This window comes from Melanotaenia boesemani, chromosome 6, assembly GCF_017639745.1.
Source record: "Melanotaenia boesemani isolate fMelBoe1 chromosome 6, fMelBoe1.pri, whole genome shotgun sequence".
NCBI classification, from domain to species: Eukaryota; Metazoa; Chordata; class Actinopteri; order Atheriniformes; family Melanotaeniidae; genus Melanotaenia; species Melanotaenia boesemani.
The window spans coordinates 1,175,294-1,191,786 of NC_055687.1; the positions used below are offsets into that span (position 1 = coordinate 1,175,294).

At 46.2% G+C, this 16,493-nt stretch overlaps 2 protein-coding genes across 7 annotated transcripts; both read left to right on the forward strand.

Annotated features, from left to right (window-relative positions):
• Nucleotides 1-8,277, forward strand: creb3l4 (cAMP responsive element binding protein 3-like 4). 6 transcript variants are annotated; one of them, XM_041987748.1, is made up of 12 exons: nt 1-260; nt 1,443-1,554; nt 2,262-2,432; nt 2,545-2,688; nt 3,870-4,143; nt 4,236-4,348; nt 4,618-4,707; nt 4,779-4,885; nt 5,873-5,941; nt 6,078-6,162; nt 6,269-6,362; nt 6,788-8,277. In XM_041987748.1, the coding sequence occupies exons 4-12, from the start codon at nt 2,548-2,550 to the stop codon at nt 7,057-7,059; spliced, it is 1,245 nt and encodes a 414-aa protein (XP_041843682.1). In that variant the 5' UTR covers nt 1-260; nt 1,443-1,554; nt 2,262-2,432; nt 2,545-2,547; the 3' UTR covers nt 7,060-8,277. The 6 variants fall into 6 exon arrangements, with proteins under 6 accessions (XP_041843682.1, XP_041843684.1, XP_041843683.1 ...); XM_041987751.1 differs by having other exon boundaries at nt 24-260; nt 2,262-2,455; XM_041987750.1 differs by lacking the exon at nt 2,262-2,432.
• A 47-nt stretch (nt 8,278-8,324) lies between these two features.
• LOC121641550 (histidine N-acetyltransferase-like) lies at nt 8,325-13,848 on the forward strand. The gene is made up of 4 exons (XM_041987763.1): nt 8,325-9,184; nt 9,298-9,417; nt 10,565-10,789; nt 13,245-13,848. Exons 1-4 carry the CDS (start codon nt 8,945-8,947, stop codon nt 13,791-13,793), a joined length of 1,134 nt encoding a protein of 377 aa, XP_041843697.1. The 5' UTR covers nt 8,325-8,944; the 3' UTR covers nt 13,794-13,848.
• The last annotated feature ends 2,645 nt before the right edge of the window (nt 13,849-16,493 follow it).

Here is a 16,493-nt window from a genome sequence, read left to right on the forward strand (position 1 = left end):
AAACTTTTTGTTTTTGTCTCTCCGTCGCACCGGAAGTCTCCCCTCCTGCAGGTGGCGGCACACCTGCACGTGACGCCGTAAGCTGCCGTCCACCGGAGGAGAGGAAGAGGAGGAGGAGGAAGAGGAGGAAGCGTTTCAGTCCAGCTGGACTTGCTCTGACCCAGCAGCGTGGTGGACTTGTTGTTGGACAGCGTTCCGGGCTGAAGAACCGGACCGTCCGGACCGGAAGCAGGTCCAGAGAAGGAGTCGGACTCTTAGCGGTGAGTATACGAACCCGTGGATCCGGGTGAACCAGGATCAGGCCTCCTTCAGACTGCTGGGCAGGGGCCTGGAAAGTCCTGGAAAGTTTGTGGATTCCAGGCAGAAAAGACTGAAGGAAGAAAATAATGTTTTTTACTTATTGAGAATAAACACAACTCTGATTCCAGGAAAGTTCTGGAGGTTTTACTTGTTAGAAAGTTTCTTTAGTGTTCGTGGTGGTTCAGCCGGAACCAGGACCAGAATCTGGACCAGAATCTGGTCCTGGTTCAGCCGGAACCAGGACCAGATTCTGGTAAACGAACCTGCTGATCAGTTTCTGATCGTTTCACCTTTTCTCTGTAAAATAAAAGACGGTCCTGCAGCAGCAGAAACCAGATCAGAGATTCATTTTACTGGAGTCCTGGTCCAGGGTCTGCTGGTCCAGAGTCCTGGTCCAGAATCCTGGTCTAGAGTCCTCATGCCTTCATCTCTGACTTTGCTGTGATTTTCTAAAGTGGTCCAGGAAGGGGGTGATTGAAGTCTGGCTTATTTCTATAAATCTGGATCATCTGAGTTTTGGTCCATGACCGTGGCTGAAGTGAGTCCCGACAGCGTTACCATGGCAACCGGTCTGATCCAGACCAGGATCATCGGTGAAGCAGAAAGACAAGATGCGGAACATTTCATCTGGAGTCTTTCCAGACCAGCGTCCTCGTTCCGGTGCTTTTATCTGCTTCTGGTTTAAAACTAAACTGGACTTTTAAGTCCTGGCTTCAGGTCCAGGACCAGATCACGTCTCTTCATCGCTGCAGTGGAGTTTCCAGACTGCCAGATCTGATGCTCAATCAGATGCTTGTGACATCTCTCCAGGACCCGGTTTAGTCTGAAATCAGATCCAGAACCAGAACCAGTTTCTTCTTCTATACTAACTCGACTCCTCTCCTCAGATCCTGGTTCTGTTCCAGACGTCTGATTCATGTCAGAGATGATGTTTAAGCCCCGCCTCCTGAGAGACCCGGCCCGCTGTGATTGGTGTAAATGTTGACGTGTGTTTTCATTTCTGACTCGTACCTTGGTGGTGTATTGATCTGATGGAAGCTGAGAACATGTTGATCATGTTTCTGATCAGGCCCATGCTGTGTGTGTGTGTGTGTGTGTGTGTGTGTGTGTTTTATGTGTGTTTTTGCGGGTGTGTCTACCAGGATGTCCTCCTGCAGCTCCACCTCCTGATCCGTGTGCTTTGTGTTGATTCTCTGGTGTTACCATCACATTGCTCATCATCATCATCATCATCATCCTCGTCGTCGTCTGAAGGTATTGTTATAATCAGGTTCCCTGTAATCAGATTTATTCGAAACTGAGCTATAAATAAGTTTCTGGAAGATTCCAGAAGTTATCAGCCAATCAGAGTGATTGTTAGATATTATCAGGGAAATAATCCAGATTATAATCAGATGGTGATGTGATGGGTCCAGTTCCAGCATGGGGTCGTCTGGGGTCGTCTGCATGAAGCTGAAGCTCCAGATTTCTCATTTTAACCTCCACACTAGGAACTCCTGATATTCGGGGATATTCTGGTGTTTGCTTTTTATTATTGATGGTAGTTTTAAGCTGGTTTGGCCAAACAGGGAAACATTTGTTTAATTAACATAAATGTTTGTAGTATTAAAATAAAATAAAAAATGTCTCATGTCTTCAGGTTATAAATGAATTAAAAATAATTCTGAATGTTTTTAAGTAGCAAATTAAATATTTAAATAAATTATTCACTAATGTTTTCAACAAATATAAAAGTTCTAGAAATGAATTTTTCATCTTTTGAGTTTTATAATTTTTTAAGCTAATAAATTCATTTTTTTTTTAAAATATTTCTCCAGGTAATTCATTAATTTATGGAAATATATTTGTTTTTGGTGTTAAATCTGTTAAGAAAAGTAAATGTGTCATGTTTTCAGTTAATGGATCATTTTTTTATGTAACAAATGAAAGTAAAAATCCCTCCGTTGTACGAATGAGTCCAGCACCACCTGGAACCAGAACCTCGTCTGCTAAGCTGGATTCATACGTCTGCGGGTGGTTGGTCACGGTGTCACCGCCTTTCGCTCCGCCTACGTCACCTCTTCCTGACTCGACCTGCGCCCCTGCTACGCAGCGCAGTTACGCAGAAGTGCTCCCTTGTGATTGGTCGATTTGTGAGTCAGTTTCTTCCTCGAGAGTCAGTCAGACAGGATCCTGCATTTACCGTCACCATGGCAACCACCGCTGCCAATCAGAGCTAAACTAACCTGATCACTGCCGTTACAGGGGATGGATGCAGAGAGTGGCGAGCTGTTCCTGGGAGACGTGGCGGCAGGAAGCTGGCAGCTCCACGCTCCGTTTTCCTGCTCCGATCTCATCCTGAACGACACTGAGAAACCCCTGCAGGACTGGGTGGAAGACCCCGACTGTGTGAGTACAGAGGAGGGTGGGGAGCGGGTCACATGACGAGTCACCTTAGCCACCGATGGTATGGTTACTGACAGGTGATTGGCTGAAAGATATGAACTGTTTTTTTATGTCCTGGTCGTGTCAGATTTACTCTGCTGTCATTTCTCAGATTATATTTGTGGAATGAATGGAATGAAACTTTGTGGACCAACAAACCGACCAGACTCCCAGCTCAGCACAGATCCGGCCTCTTATGTGCTGCTTTAATCCAGGAAGACCTTGAGTTATCTTTATCTGGACCGGCTTCCCAAAGATTCCCAGTTCCACAACCAAAACCCTTTCCTTGGAAGTGGTCAGAAAACGACTAGATCTTGGTGGTCCAGCATTACTAGACCATAAATCCAGATTATGGGCCAGAGAAGGAATCCTGTCTTTCTGGAAGATAATAAAAAATGTTGGATTTAGAAGATTTTATTATTATTTGCAAGTCTGGAGCTTATTTATGTGGGAAATAAAGACCCGAGACGGATAAAAAATTCAGGGATAAAATAAATATTTATGGCTCTAAAAATACTAAACTTAATATTGCAGACGATGAACATAAACATGGTCTGTAGTCCAAAAGTTTCTGGAAAGAGGTCAAAGCAGTTCTCTGAAACCTTGGACACATGATTAGATTTTTCTTTAATCTGCTTGTTTCTTGGAAAACTGACACAAACTCACTGATATTCATGGCTTCAAGCAAATAAACAGCAAATCAAAATCCAGACCTTCCGGCCCTGCAGCTCTTTGTGAAAGTTAGAAACTCTAACAGAGAGACTAAATTTTGATTCCAAACACAATCATTTCAGATTTATATTCATTTATTTGAAGAAACTTCTGACCCAGACACAAGTTGAAGCTTGTGTGGGACCAGAGTCCCCTGGTGAGACAGTAATGTAGAGCTGAGTGTCATCAGCATAACCATGAAACCAAAGTTGGTTTGTTTCCGTGATGTGAGCCAGCGGAAGCATGTCGATGCTGAACAAGGGGGGCCAACATGGCGGCGCGGGGGCTCCACGTGTAAACCTGTAGAAACCAGCGGGTATGAAGTAGTTTGTGTTCTTCGGGTAGTAGCGATATGCATGTCCTCTGAAACTACGGGGCGGAGCCGGTGGGTTTTTGTTGTGTTGTTGCTAACATGTGATCACCTAACTCCACAGACGCTCAACGACAGCGAATCAGAAGACGTCCTTCATGGCGTTGATCCAAACCAGGTGTTTGACTGCGGACTGCCGGCCGACCCCTCGTCCGAGAGCGACAGCGGCATCTCCGAGGAAGCTGTTGTCCAGAGTCCCGTCGCCATGGTGACACCCATCGTTGCAGCGACAAGCCAGCCTGCTTCGGCGACCATCTACCAGGTGGTTTATGACATCAGCAGACTGGACAGAGCTAAGACAGAACCCGGACATGAGAATGTGGTCTCCATCGAGCTGGGTGAGTCTGGTTTTGCCAGGAACCGGTTCAGAACCACAACCAGAGTAAAATCTTGCTGTCAGATTACACCTGAACGCCTCGTCCGCCTCCAGGTGAGTGGAGCTCTCAGGTGCTGCTGCCAGACGCCTGCATCGTTAACGAGCTGCCGGCGGTTTCAGGACCTGATGGTGACCTGACCGCCGCCGACCCGGACCACCCAAACCTGGTGAGACAGGAAGTCTGTGTGTCAGGATGACCACATCTTCTTCTTCTCCTGTTTTCCTGACATCTTTTCCTTCTTCTCGTCCTATGTCTTATTCATCCACACCTTCTTCTCCCTCTTTTTCTCCTCCTCTTCCTCATATTCCTTCTTCTTGTCTTTCTACATGTTCACCTTCTCCTCCTCTTCATCCCTGCATTTCTCCTTCTGATCTTTTTATTATTCTACTCATCTTTTGTCTTCTTTTCTTTTTCCTCCTTCCTCTCCCCCTGCAGCTGTACCCAGAGCTCCATCTAACGGAGGAGGAGCAGAAGCTCCTGACGGAGGAGGGCGTCTGTCTTCCCAGCAACCTTCCTCTGACGAAGGTCAGACTCAGACCATCTGAAGACCAGTAGATAGAAGCTGCTGCTGGTTCTGAACCAGTTCTCTCCTGCAGGCCGAGGAACGAATCCTGAAGAAGGTTCGGAGGAAAATCCGCAACAAGCAGTCGGCTCAGGACAGCCGGCGGAGGAGGAAGGAGTACATCGACGGGCTGGAGAGCAGGTGATGGAGGAAGAGTCCGGTTCAGACCTGAAAACAGCAGCAGGAACAGGATCCAGTCCAGGTTTCTGAGACATGAAGCCGTCTACGGAAGCTGAGAGAGGACATTCCTCTAGTTATTTATTCTTGATGCTGTGACATCATGAAGTTTATTTTACCATCACTTCATTTCTCAGAAAAAAACAAAAGTTTTGTGATTTATTTTTTAGTCTCTCAGCTTCCAGAAACATCAGCTTCGTGTTTGCTTCTTATCAACTAAATTTATTCACAATTATATAAAAAGGAAAATAAAAAGACTGAAATGAGCCAAAATACAATTAAATGTAAACATAAGATAAATAAATAACAAATAAAATATATAAAGCAAATTCTTAGTAGATTAATACAAATAAACCAATAAATTAAACTAAAATAAGAATCAACATTAAAAAGGTTTTAATGAGCAGTTTCTCATGAATTTGTGACTTTTTGGATCAAAGTTTAGAAAACGTCACGTTTTCCCCTTCGTGTGAAAATGTCCCGGCGTTCCGGCTGCCTGCGACGTCCTCAGCGGGTTGTTGGCTTCCATCTCGGATAAAATGGCTGCCTCCAGAGCAGCCGGGTCTGTGAGCGGCGTATGAAAGTAGAAAATCCCAACCCGGCGTGAACATGTCGCCATGACAACAGCAGCCGGTGAGGATCAGTAGAGAAACCTCACGACACCAAATATCAGGACTTTAACCACCGACGTACTGCGGCACGTTCTGGGTGCGGCCATCTTTAAATCTGAAATCTCGGGATCCTCGGAAACTTTCACGTTTGCCGCTCGGAAAAAAGAGATCACTTTGTCATTTCTGGGAAAAATTCCTCAGAATTCCGAGTTCTGAGGACAACTGGAACGCACCAGAACTATTAAAAAGAATGAATTTCCTGGAAAGTTGAGCCCTTTGTTCGCAGCATGAACTGGTTTTTATGTGAAGACAGGAAGTGTGACGGGATGTGTGTCCGCAGGGCGGCGGCGTGCTCGGCTCAGAACAGCGAGCTGCAGCGGACGGTGGAGCAGCTGGAGAAACACAACACGTAGGAACTGCCTTTACTGCTCAGTGGTGGGCTGGTTGGAGGAATGTTTGCTCCTGGTTCAGAGCCAAACCTTTTTAAAGTTTTCTGGTCTTGACTTGTAGAGAAAGTAAACTGTGTCGTGTTTGTGGCTTTTCAGGTCTCTGCTGGCTCAGCTCAGGCAGCTTCAGTCCCTCATCAAGCAGACGGTCAGTAAAGGAGCTCAGACCAGCACCTGTTTACTGGTACGAAACCCTTCCAGCCCATCATAGTCCAGTTAGACTGCTTTCTGTTCTGCCAGGCCGGCGGGGCGCTGTGGGGATTAACAGCTGTCGGACTTTGTGTCCTCAGATCATCCTGGTGTCTCTGAGTCTCATCATCCTGCCGAGTTTCAGCCCGTTCAGCCGCCGTCCGCCTGCAGACGACGACTACAGACCAACAGGAGGTCGGTAGCTTCTGCACCGCTTCCTGTCCCCAACAAACCGCTTTAATGTGTCCCAGAGGAAAGGTCGGCCAGTCGGAGGCAAAGCGGGTCACTAAGATTCACTTATTGATCGGCTTCCTTTTTATTAAATGAGTCATTATTTGGTTTAGAAAAGAAAACGTCATCATTTCAGGGTGTGAAACATAAATCAGAACCAAAATTCATCCGATTCTCAACATTTTGTTGATAAATGATCAGAAAGAAATCTGAGTAAAAATGTGTTTTCTGAACGGCCGAAAATGAAATCAGACTGTTTATAATCTCAGGAAAGTGAAAGGAAAGAGAAAAGCATGCAGTTGCTTTGGTGGAAGTTCATGTCCGACCTGAAGCGTTTGTTTAAACCAGACGAACAAACACCAGGTCTGACCACGCTGATCTCTCTCCAGTTATTTCCAGAAACATCCTGACGGATCCATCCTCCTCTCAGCCGACGGCCAATGACGGACCAGCGGTCCTCTCCGACTCCTCGCCGCCACCCTCTGAGCCCGGCCAATCGGGACATCCAGCTGCCCTCCAGGAACCAATAAAACAGCTGGAGAATGCAGCTGCTGGTGGAGAATCGAGCCAATCAGGGATCGTCTCAGCTGTTGTTGCCGGGCAGACTGAAACGGAGGGCGGCCATGACACGACTAAACTGGCTCACGCCGATGAAATGTAGTCAGATAGACTGGACTTCCTGTTAGGACTGGTAGTGGTGCACGAAAACTAAACCAGTTATTGTCCCAGACTCTCAAAGGGCTGATCAGACGTGGTCAGTATTAAGCTACAGCTAGCTGATCGTTAGCTTAGCTCTACAGAAAAGGCCCAGGCGACTGTTTTTGAACTCAGTCTTCGTGCTAAGCGAACGTTGAGCTGTGGTTACGTTTTCACCACATGGACATGCGTGTTCGGTAAATCTGGCTCCTAACACCAGGGTGGATGCATGATCTCCAGGACTGAAGCTTTAAAGTTTCTGCTTAAATAATAAATCTTCTTTTTCTTCTGGGTAGTTCTGGTTGTGGCGTTCTGACTGGGTTCATGCTAACGTCTCACTCATTCTTAGGTTTGGGGAAAATGTCACTAATCCAATCAGAACCAGGAGCTGATTCCCCCAAAACCCAAGGTAGCTTCGGGTGTAGTCCAACCCTTCCCGGGAGTCGGTAACCTCCCGGCTGTAAGGCCATGGAGCTAACGGCCGCCGAGCTAACGGCCGTGGAGCTAACCGCCACTCCGCCGTGCAGCGTTCTTATTTCCACTAATCGGGTTGCTTCTTTATGAACTGATGGACAGGATGAGCGTCTCCGGACGGACACCTCACTTTCTTCTCCCTTCACTGTTACGTACGGATGTTTTGACACGCTCTGGTCTCGCTTCGTTACCCACCACCGTCCGGGTCCAGACCAGCTGGGCCGCACCAGGACAGTGGTCTCGCCATCTTTTCTTGCCTTTTTTTAAATTCTTTGTTTGGTTCAGTGTCTGTTTTTCATCCATCATCGTCCCCCAGGTTGGGAACCGCTGTTTGTGACTCTTTCATATGAATCTGAGCTGTTGGGATGAAATCTTTACTTCTGGTGTGAAAGGCAAAGTTTCCAGGTGGGAACGTTTATTCCTGCTCCAGGAACTCGGCCTGTAGAGATTCTGTTTCTGTCTAAATGTCAGACCTTTGTTCTCTGCTTTTACTTTTCATTCTGTTAATAAAAGCAAAAAAATAAAAAGAATTTCTTTGTGAATCATCTCTGCATGAACACATGACGCAGCTGTGGAGACAAGTTTTATTCCTTCATACAGGCGGAGTCGGGACACGGAGGACTGATCAGACCGGATGTTTACAGCTGAAGATCTGGACATGTTAAAGTCTGAACCTGGAGTTTCTGTAGGTCTGTGGGCTGTTTTTAGGTTTCATCTGCCTGTAGAGAACTGGCGCTCCATCAGTGCTTTTATTACCTCTGATAACCCCACCCCACTCACAGACGTTCCTCTGAGCTTTCATGTGAAGGTTTGGGTTAAAAAGCTTCATCAGCTGGGATGACATCTTGTTTTTTAGGTGACAGATGAGGAGAAACTTCCTCCACATCCCACTCTGGCTGAATGCTGGCTTAGTTGAGATCAGAGGGACATTGGTGACACGAGAACTTTAAGTCCAGCTGCAGTACCACAACTCGGCCAGCAGGTGTCACTGTTTAGTTACTGCAGGTTGTAGTTTAACCTGATTGGACACAGGGAACCAATGGAAAGCCTGCAGAGGTGCGTTCAGAGGCACCTGTAGAATGAAGTTTGTTCTTTGTAAAGTCTGTTTGTTTCTGGTGAGAAAATCATCACATTTTACACATTCAACGATATTCTTTGTTTTTTCAGCTTTTATTTAGCACCAGAGATGAAAATAAAGTGTCAGTGGAAGAAAGTAAAGTTAGTCTTCATTTCTGAGCACAGTTAGCTGGATTTGTTAAAGTCAGAAGCAGACAGTGATGAATGAGTTTCTGTTGGGGGACGCAGGTTGTGTTAAATATTTCTCACATTATAAAAACTGACAGCTGCAGCGTTGTGGACCTTGAACGCATCTCCTCATGTTCTTTTTTTTTTTTTTTTTTTATAATCCATCGACCTGCAGTCCAGCTTCCTGGCTGAAGTGTCGCCAGGACCAGAAACTTTCCAAATCCTTGCAGGAGGCCACAGAAACTGCCTGTTTTCTGGCTTTCAGCAGCTCTGAAGAATCTCCTGCATCAGCTGTAAACCAGACCAGGATCTGGATGTCTGTAGACTGTGATCTGGAGTTCAGCCTGGCGGAGGAGCAGGACTTTCAGCAGGTCCAAACTTTACGTTTTACCACCAGACATCAGCATGAGAGCATTTTAGCCTTGTTGCAGCATCGTGACTCTCAGACGCTGCTGTGCTGACAAATCTCTGTTTCATGCTGCAGGTCCTGAAGCTCTGCACCTCTGAGGACTACAACGGGCTGGACTACATGTCGGCTTTCTATCACCGCTGGCTGCAGGAGCCTGGAAGGGTCGTCTTTATTGCCAGGATGAAGAGCAGAGTGGTAAGCTTCCTGCCTGTTAGTCTCATGGCCAACTGATGCCGTATCAAATGTTAAGACCAGCTTCACCACAGACCCTGAAAGGATCCCCCACCTTAAAACATCATTCAGCCTCCCAATTTCTACACAGAAAGATTCATAACCACCAAAACTCTGTGACAGACCTTCAGTAAAACCCCTTCAGATGGTCCAGAACCTGGTGGACCAGCTGTTGTTCCAACCAAAAAGGTCACATTTCCCTCCTCTAGCTGTCCATGTCCAAGCCAATTCAGAGAGATTCTGGTTCTTCAGTCATACAGGGTTCTGGTCCTTCTGGACCACCATAGTCCTCTCAAGGACGTCGTTTCAGTACAGATTGTTCTCCATGTGGTTCTATGATGGTGGAACAGAGCAGGATGTTCCTCTCTGAAGACTCAGCTGTCCAGAGATCACCTCCTCTCTAAAACCTCTACCACCCTAAAGGTTGTGCTTGGTGGTGCAATACTGGAAGGCTTGGTACAGATCTGATACCGATACGAGGCCGGTTTCACCAGTACTGATACTGTTTCATAAATAAGCTGGATCCATCCTCAAAATACTCGATCTGAATTTATGAGCTTAAGGCTGAGAATAGTTTTCCAGTTTAACCTTTGATTCTCGTAGCCAATCAGCTCCATCATCATTCCAGCTGTCGTCATCCTGGCTTGTTTCCTACTGTTGTTACTGGAGGATTCCACCAGGGGCACCAGAGAACTCAGACCAGATAGACATACTGAATTTGTTGGATAGAAAGAAAACAATGAACATGGAGATAAAAGAGGAGGTCAGTGATTGGTTCATTTAGACAATACGTCAGTGGCATGGTGGATGGTCTGTAATGACCCTAAACCAGAACGCTGTGACCTTTCATCTGGTCTAACTGGTCCCTGCGATGCCCCCTACTGGTTACTGGAATATTGCAGCTTATTAACACGTTGCTTCAGTTTCTGAAGATGTGCACAAACAGCGCTTCAAACAAACGCAACATACAAAAGACAGCCATGATGAACATGTGTATACATGATTAAAGTATATTTTCGGACCTGGATCCGCTGACTTCCTGAGACGACATAAAACAGATACGACCTAAATGAACAGCATGTATTCAGCGTATCTGTGTTTACGCCTGCAGGTGGGGCTGGAATCTGCTCTGCTGGTGGACGGTGGGCAGTCTGTGGTGTTTCAGGGTCGCAGAGTGGCTCCTGATCTGAGGGGCAGCGGCATCGCTGGCGCCCTCCAGAGGCACGTCAGCGACTACGTCCGCCGCCACCACCCAGAAGTCTGTGTTGCCAGGTTGAGCCGAGGAGACCAGCCTTCACCACAAACGCTGGCGAAGTACAGGCTGGTTGCTAAAGAGGTGCGTGACTCTCAGCTATACACTGGGATGACTCATCTCCTCATCCCTCCATCACCAGGACCTTACAGAAGTATTCCCTGCAGTCACTCCTACTTCCAGAAGAAATTAAGCCCCGTTTCCACTGAGCGGTTCGGTCCCGGCTGGTCCGGTTCGGAAGTTTTACAATGGTCCAGCCGGTTCAGTTCAGCCACTGGGCAGGCGGGGTTTTGACCACATGCCTAGCGTGGTGTCATACTAGTGCAAGGACAACAAGGCTTTTGGTTCTTGGTACAAACGATACATGCTGCATCGTAGGACCAGACCTACGGCTGTTGCAGGCTTCCTTTTCCTGCTGTCTTTCCAGCGTCCAGCTGAACTGAGCGGCAAAGTTGTTTCGCGCTGGCTTTGGTCGTGGGCAGTGACGTTTGTCTGTCCGCCAGTATCGCCGCCTTAACCGTACCGTGGTTCGGTTGTATGGGCCCTTTTTATAATGGAAACAGTAGCGTACCGACCTGAACCGGACTGCTCAGTGGAAACGGGGCTTTAAAGGCCAAACAAGGCAAAAAACTGTTGTTCAGGAAGATGTGAGACCTTGTCTGAATATTTCCACAGTTTAGATGCGAGTTCAGCTCTAGAAACCTTAAAAAGCTGACCTATGTAGGGTCATAGATCCTTTTGCGTTATCCAGGAAAGAAGCTTTAAATCACAGATACCCGTCAGTTCAATTCGTCAAAATCTCGACTAAAAAAATTAAAATTCCAGATGAACTTATGGGAATCGTACTTAAAATGGACTAATCAGGAAGTAGTTCATCCTTTTTTCTCTGCCCTGAAGCTGTTTAGTCAGTTTGATTTACACAAGAAGAATAACCTGTACGAGCGCAGCGTGACCCGAGGAGGAGAAAGGCCCTCAGGCCGAGGCCGGCAGAAACTGCTGAGGTCTGCAGTGGATGGATCGGGGTTGGTGGGGTTTATACAGGATAGCTGTTTGATTTTACTTCTCTGGGACTGAAACATCCTCCTCCATGGTTTGAAGACTCAGCAGGTCGTCTCGCTGCGTTTCATGCTGGACGATCCTGTTTGCTTGTATCAGCTCTCTTCAGTCTGGAGTTTTGTTCCCATCAAACATGTTCATGTTGTTTTTTTCAGCTTAATGTGATGAAATATTATTTCTGATCTATGAACAGTTTTTTATGTTTTGATGTGTGCCCTGCTGGCAGCGATCCTGCATACTCGGAAATGATTCAGGGCTGCAGAGAGACTCGTTAGAGACGGATCCAGCCCTCCGCCACCTGCTCACATTTTAAAGCCTTAAAGATCTACAGATAGGGACCTGCCAGTTATTCTCAGGTTTATCTTTTTTAAAGTCTTCCAGAGTTTTGATATTTTCTATTTTCTTTGTGTTGTTACTGAACGGAGACTGGTCGTCCTTGAAGGAAGGACCTGGACCTGAAGACATATGAACTGTGTCAGAGACAACAAAGATATCCCAAAGAACTGAAACAGCATTTTTGATCAGGTTGAAGCCAAGAAAGAACAATCTGCCAATCAGGAGGGCAGAACTGTCTAACATGTCCTAGACCAAGACTGGAGTCCAGGATGCGGAATTCACCCCAGAACTGTGGAAAGAAGGGACCTTTTCCACTAGTTAGGGACTCATTTAAACCATGTCTGGCAGGAGGAATGGGGACCTGAACAGAGAGGTGTTAATGATTGATAAAACAGGAGGTTTATCAGCAGATCAGGCGAGTCCATCCCTGCTGAGTGTGACGGACGTTTATGAAGATTCACGTTAATGAGTATAGAAGAAGAGATGGCAGTCAGCTCAAAGGTGGACATTTTAAGTCTTTAATGCTGTGGTGTCCTTTAAGCTGCAGCGACATCGTTAGAGAAGCCACGATGACTCCTCACAGTCACAGAGGATTTCATCCGCAATATTCTGGTTCAAAGTTCGACTGTGAAGCTTCTGCATGTTTCTAATTATATCCAACACATCTTACACTGAGTAACCTGAACCCCAGAAGAGATGGGATGCTGTGTGGAAGATCAGTATGTCACAGACATTTTACCGTGTGATGCAACAAAAGGCTGGAAAAGTACCTGGTACAAACCAGAAACACCTGGAGGAGCATTGGACAACTAACCAGGTTACCTGGCAACAGGTCAGTAACATGACTGGTATAAAAGGAGCATTTCAGAGAGGCAGAGTCTCTCAGATGGAAAGATGGGCTTTTCCAGCCTTTTGTTGCTCCTGTTCCAACGTTTTCCAGACGTGTTGCTGCATCAGATTCACTATCAGCTCATATTTTCATCACATGGTAGCTCGATGTTCTGGTCGGCCTTTATGCTGCTTTATCTGTTGACACCTTCATTTTACAGCATTTCGCCTCACACTCTGACAGCTGAGGCTGGAAACATGTCTGCATGCTGACGGGTTAACGGTTGTGAAGTTGCTTTGACTCTGTCGCCCTCTGCAGGCCATCTTGTCTCTGTGCTGTGAGGCGGCCAACCTCGGACCCTTCATCGCCGAGCTGCAGTCCAGACTCCATCAGACCAGCTCTCAGGGTCCAGTTACTCTGAGCCAGCAGCAGGCGGAGACCCTGATCCTGAGCGACCACGTGGTTTCCAACCTGCTGCCTGGAAAGACCATCATCAATGACTGGGAGCCTCTGAAGCCGGTGGAGGCCAACCTGGAGGTGCTGCGCCGCAGGGGGCTGACCTACATCACAGACCAGGAGTCTGAACCCTCAGCCCTCAGCTTGTGCACGCCACCGTACGCTGTTCCCTATCGCCACGACGCCCTGCGCATCAATATCAACATCTTTGGCCGGCGTTTAGCTCCGGTTTGCGCCGTGTTTCTGGCTCAGCTCAGAGCGCTGCTGCCGAGCGTCCGAGGTTACCTGGTCTGCCACAGCTACCTGGACCCAGCTGTTTGGTCAGGGTTGCAGCAGTTCTGCCAGAATAAGTCCAACGTGTCTCTTTTTAAGGACTACTGGGAGGAGGTGATACTGGAGACAGACCTCTGAACTGGCTTGGAACCGCTGTCTGGTTTAGAAGCTGAATTAAAGCAGAATTATTCAACTGTGATTTTTTTTCATTTTATTTTGGCTCGTGGTTCTTTAGGAGATTCTAGAGAGTTTCAGAGGTCTTTGTGGGGTCTCGGTGGGTCTAGATTTCAGGGGTTGTGTTTATGGTTAAACGTGGTTGTGGAATGTTTGGATTTATGGGGAATCTTGGAGATCTTGAAGGTGTATTTGTGATATGAGGGAAGATGTGGATCTGAGCTGAGCTAGAGACATCCAGAGATCAGGGATGTAAACTCTGGTCCTTCAGGACCACCGTCCCGGAGTTTTAGATGTTTCCCTGCTTCAACACCTGGCTCATATTAATGGGTTGTTGTGCAGAAAATAACTGTTGGATCCATTTTATCTGACCAGGTGTGTTGAAGCAGGGAAACATCTAAAAGCTGCAGGACAGCGGCCCTCGAGGACCGGAGATTGACACCCCTGCTCATTGGTGGGTGTAACAGGTGTGCTGGAGTTGGAAACATGTAAAACATGCAGGACCAGGGCTAAGAAACACTGCTAGAAGCTGGGATTGTTCTCGGTTCCTGGGGTCCGGATACAGTTCTACCTTCAACTATAAACTATAAAAGCTCCCTGGGGTCCATTCACACCAGCCAGTCCTGCACTCTAATCCGGATTAGGTGAGTTTACTAGAAATCTGAGTGGAAACTCGTCGTCTTAAACCACTTTTACAAACGCTGAAACTAAACATGTCGAGTTGTAACAGCGTGGTCAGACTTCAGACCCCCGGCTGTTTGACACAACTCTCTTCAGATTTGTGGAAATTGTTTAGATCTTTCAAATAAAGATTAAATCACACTGACTATGTTTGATGGAAAGTCGACTTAAAAGCTGCACTTGTTCCAAATGAACGTCTGATTGATCTAAAAGTTCCTTAAGAATTACGACTAAACCTTCTAATGATAAGATGCGACTTTGCACACATTTGCATCAGAAAGTGTGCAGAACTACGATCGGACCTGAGAAGGTGGCAGTAGGTCGCGCTGCACGGACACTACAGCATGTTGGAAACAAAGCACGTGTGTGTGTGTGTGTGTGTCTGTGTGGAGCACACACTTTATATAAATAACTTCACATTTTAACTTTTCTTTATGGGGATTTTCATTTCATTGTCGATGATGTCATGATGACATCACAACTAACTGATTTACATCTACATCTTCTACCAGGAGTCTTGGTGTCATGGTAGACAACCAGCTGACCTTTAAGGACCATGTTGCCTCGGTTGCTTGATCTTACCGATTTGCTCTCTACAACATCAGGAGGATCAGACCCTACCTGACTGAACACACGGTCCAGCTCCTGGTCCAGGCTCTGGTCATTTCACGCATTGACTACTGCAACTCCTTACTGGCTGGCCTGCCTGCATGCTCAGTTAAACCTCTGCAGATGATCCAGAACGCAGCAGCACGTCTGGTCTTCAACCAGCCCAAAAGAGCTCATGTCACTCCGCTGCTAATCGCTCTCCACTGGCTTCCAGTTGCAGCGCATCAGATTCAAAGCTCTGCTTCTGGCTTACAAAACAATAACCCAAACAGCTCCGGTCTACCTCCACTCCTTAATCCAGAGCTACACTCCCTCTCCACAGTTACGCTCTGCCAGTGAAAGACGCCTAGTGCTCCCACCACAAGGTGGCGCCACATCAGTAGCTAGACTCTTCTCCTCTGTTGTTCCCCGGTGGTGGAACCATCTACCAAACTCCGTCCGATCCGCAGAGTCCTTATCCACTTTTAAAAGCAAGCTAAAGACTCAGCTGTTTAAGGAGCATTTCCACACTTAGCTTAACTCTTCTACTCAGAATGAGGTAGAAAGATTTGTCCAGATCTTTGGTTCAACCAGGTACTGAAGAAGCTGCTGCACTTACGCCCAAGATGATGTTTGATGAAATCGTGATCTTGTATTTAAACAAAATTACTTACTAAATAATAAAAAAAAAGATACACACTGCCTCTAGCACTACATGACAGCACCTGGTCCACCTGGACTCCAGCAGTCTGACTACAACTTAATGATGACGTCCATCTTGTTTGAATTCTTGTTTGTGTTGTTCTTACTCTCAAATGTAAGTCGCTTTGGATAAAAGTGTCTGATAAATGACTATAGAATCGAATAGAATAGAATAGAATAGAATAGATGTAAATTGGCTTAACTAGTCGACTTCAAAGATCAACTAAAGACTCTAGTCCTCTGGTGGGAGCCACAGCTGGATCTGGGCCACAACAGGCAGGGGCGCTCATGAAAATGAGCCATTTTAATGATATTTTGACCATCATACCTATTTGTGAAAAGAAAACATGACAGTTAGGCTACTTGGTAGGAGAAGCACTAAAAATACAATGAAGTTCATTTAGTTTTAACTAAACCCATCTCTCTTTTTTTTAATCAAACAATTATCTCAAAATCAATTACTTAAAATACAAAACTTAAATACACAATAACCTCTTCCATGAAAATGAAATGCATTTATAATCTGTGGAGAAACAAATCAAATCTCAGCTAAAACATCATCAAAAACAAAATGGCCGCTCGTTTTTTATGATTTATTGTGACGATAATGAACATTATCACTGAACAAGAGGCAGCAAAAATGAATAAATAAAAACAAATAAATAAAATTAGAAGTAAAATAAATGAGGCTCA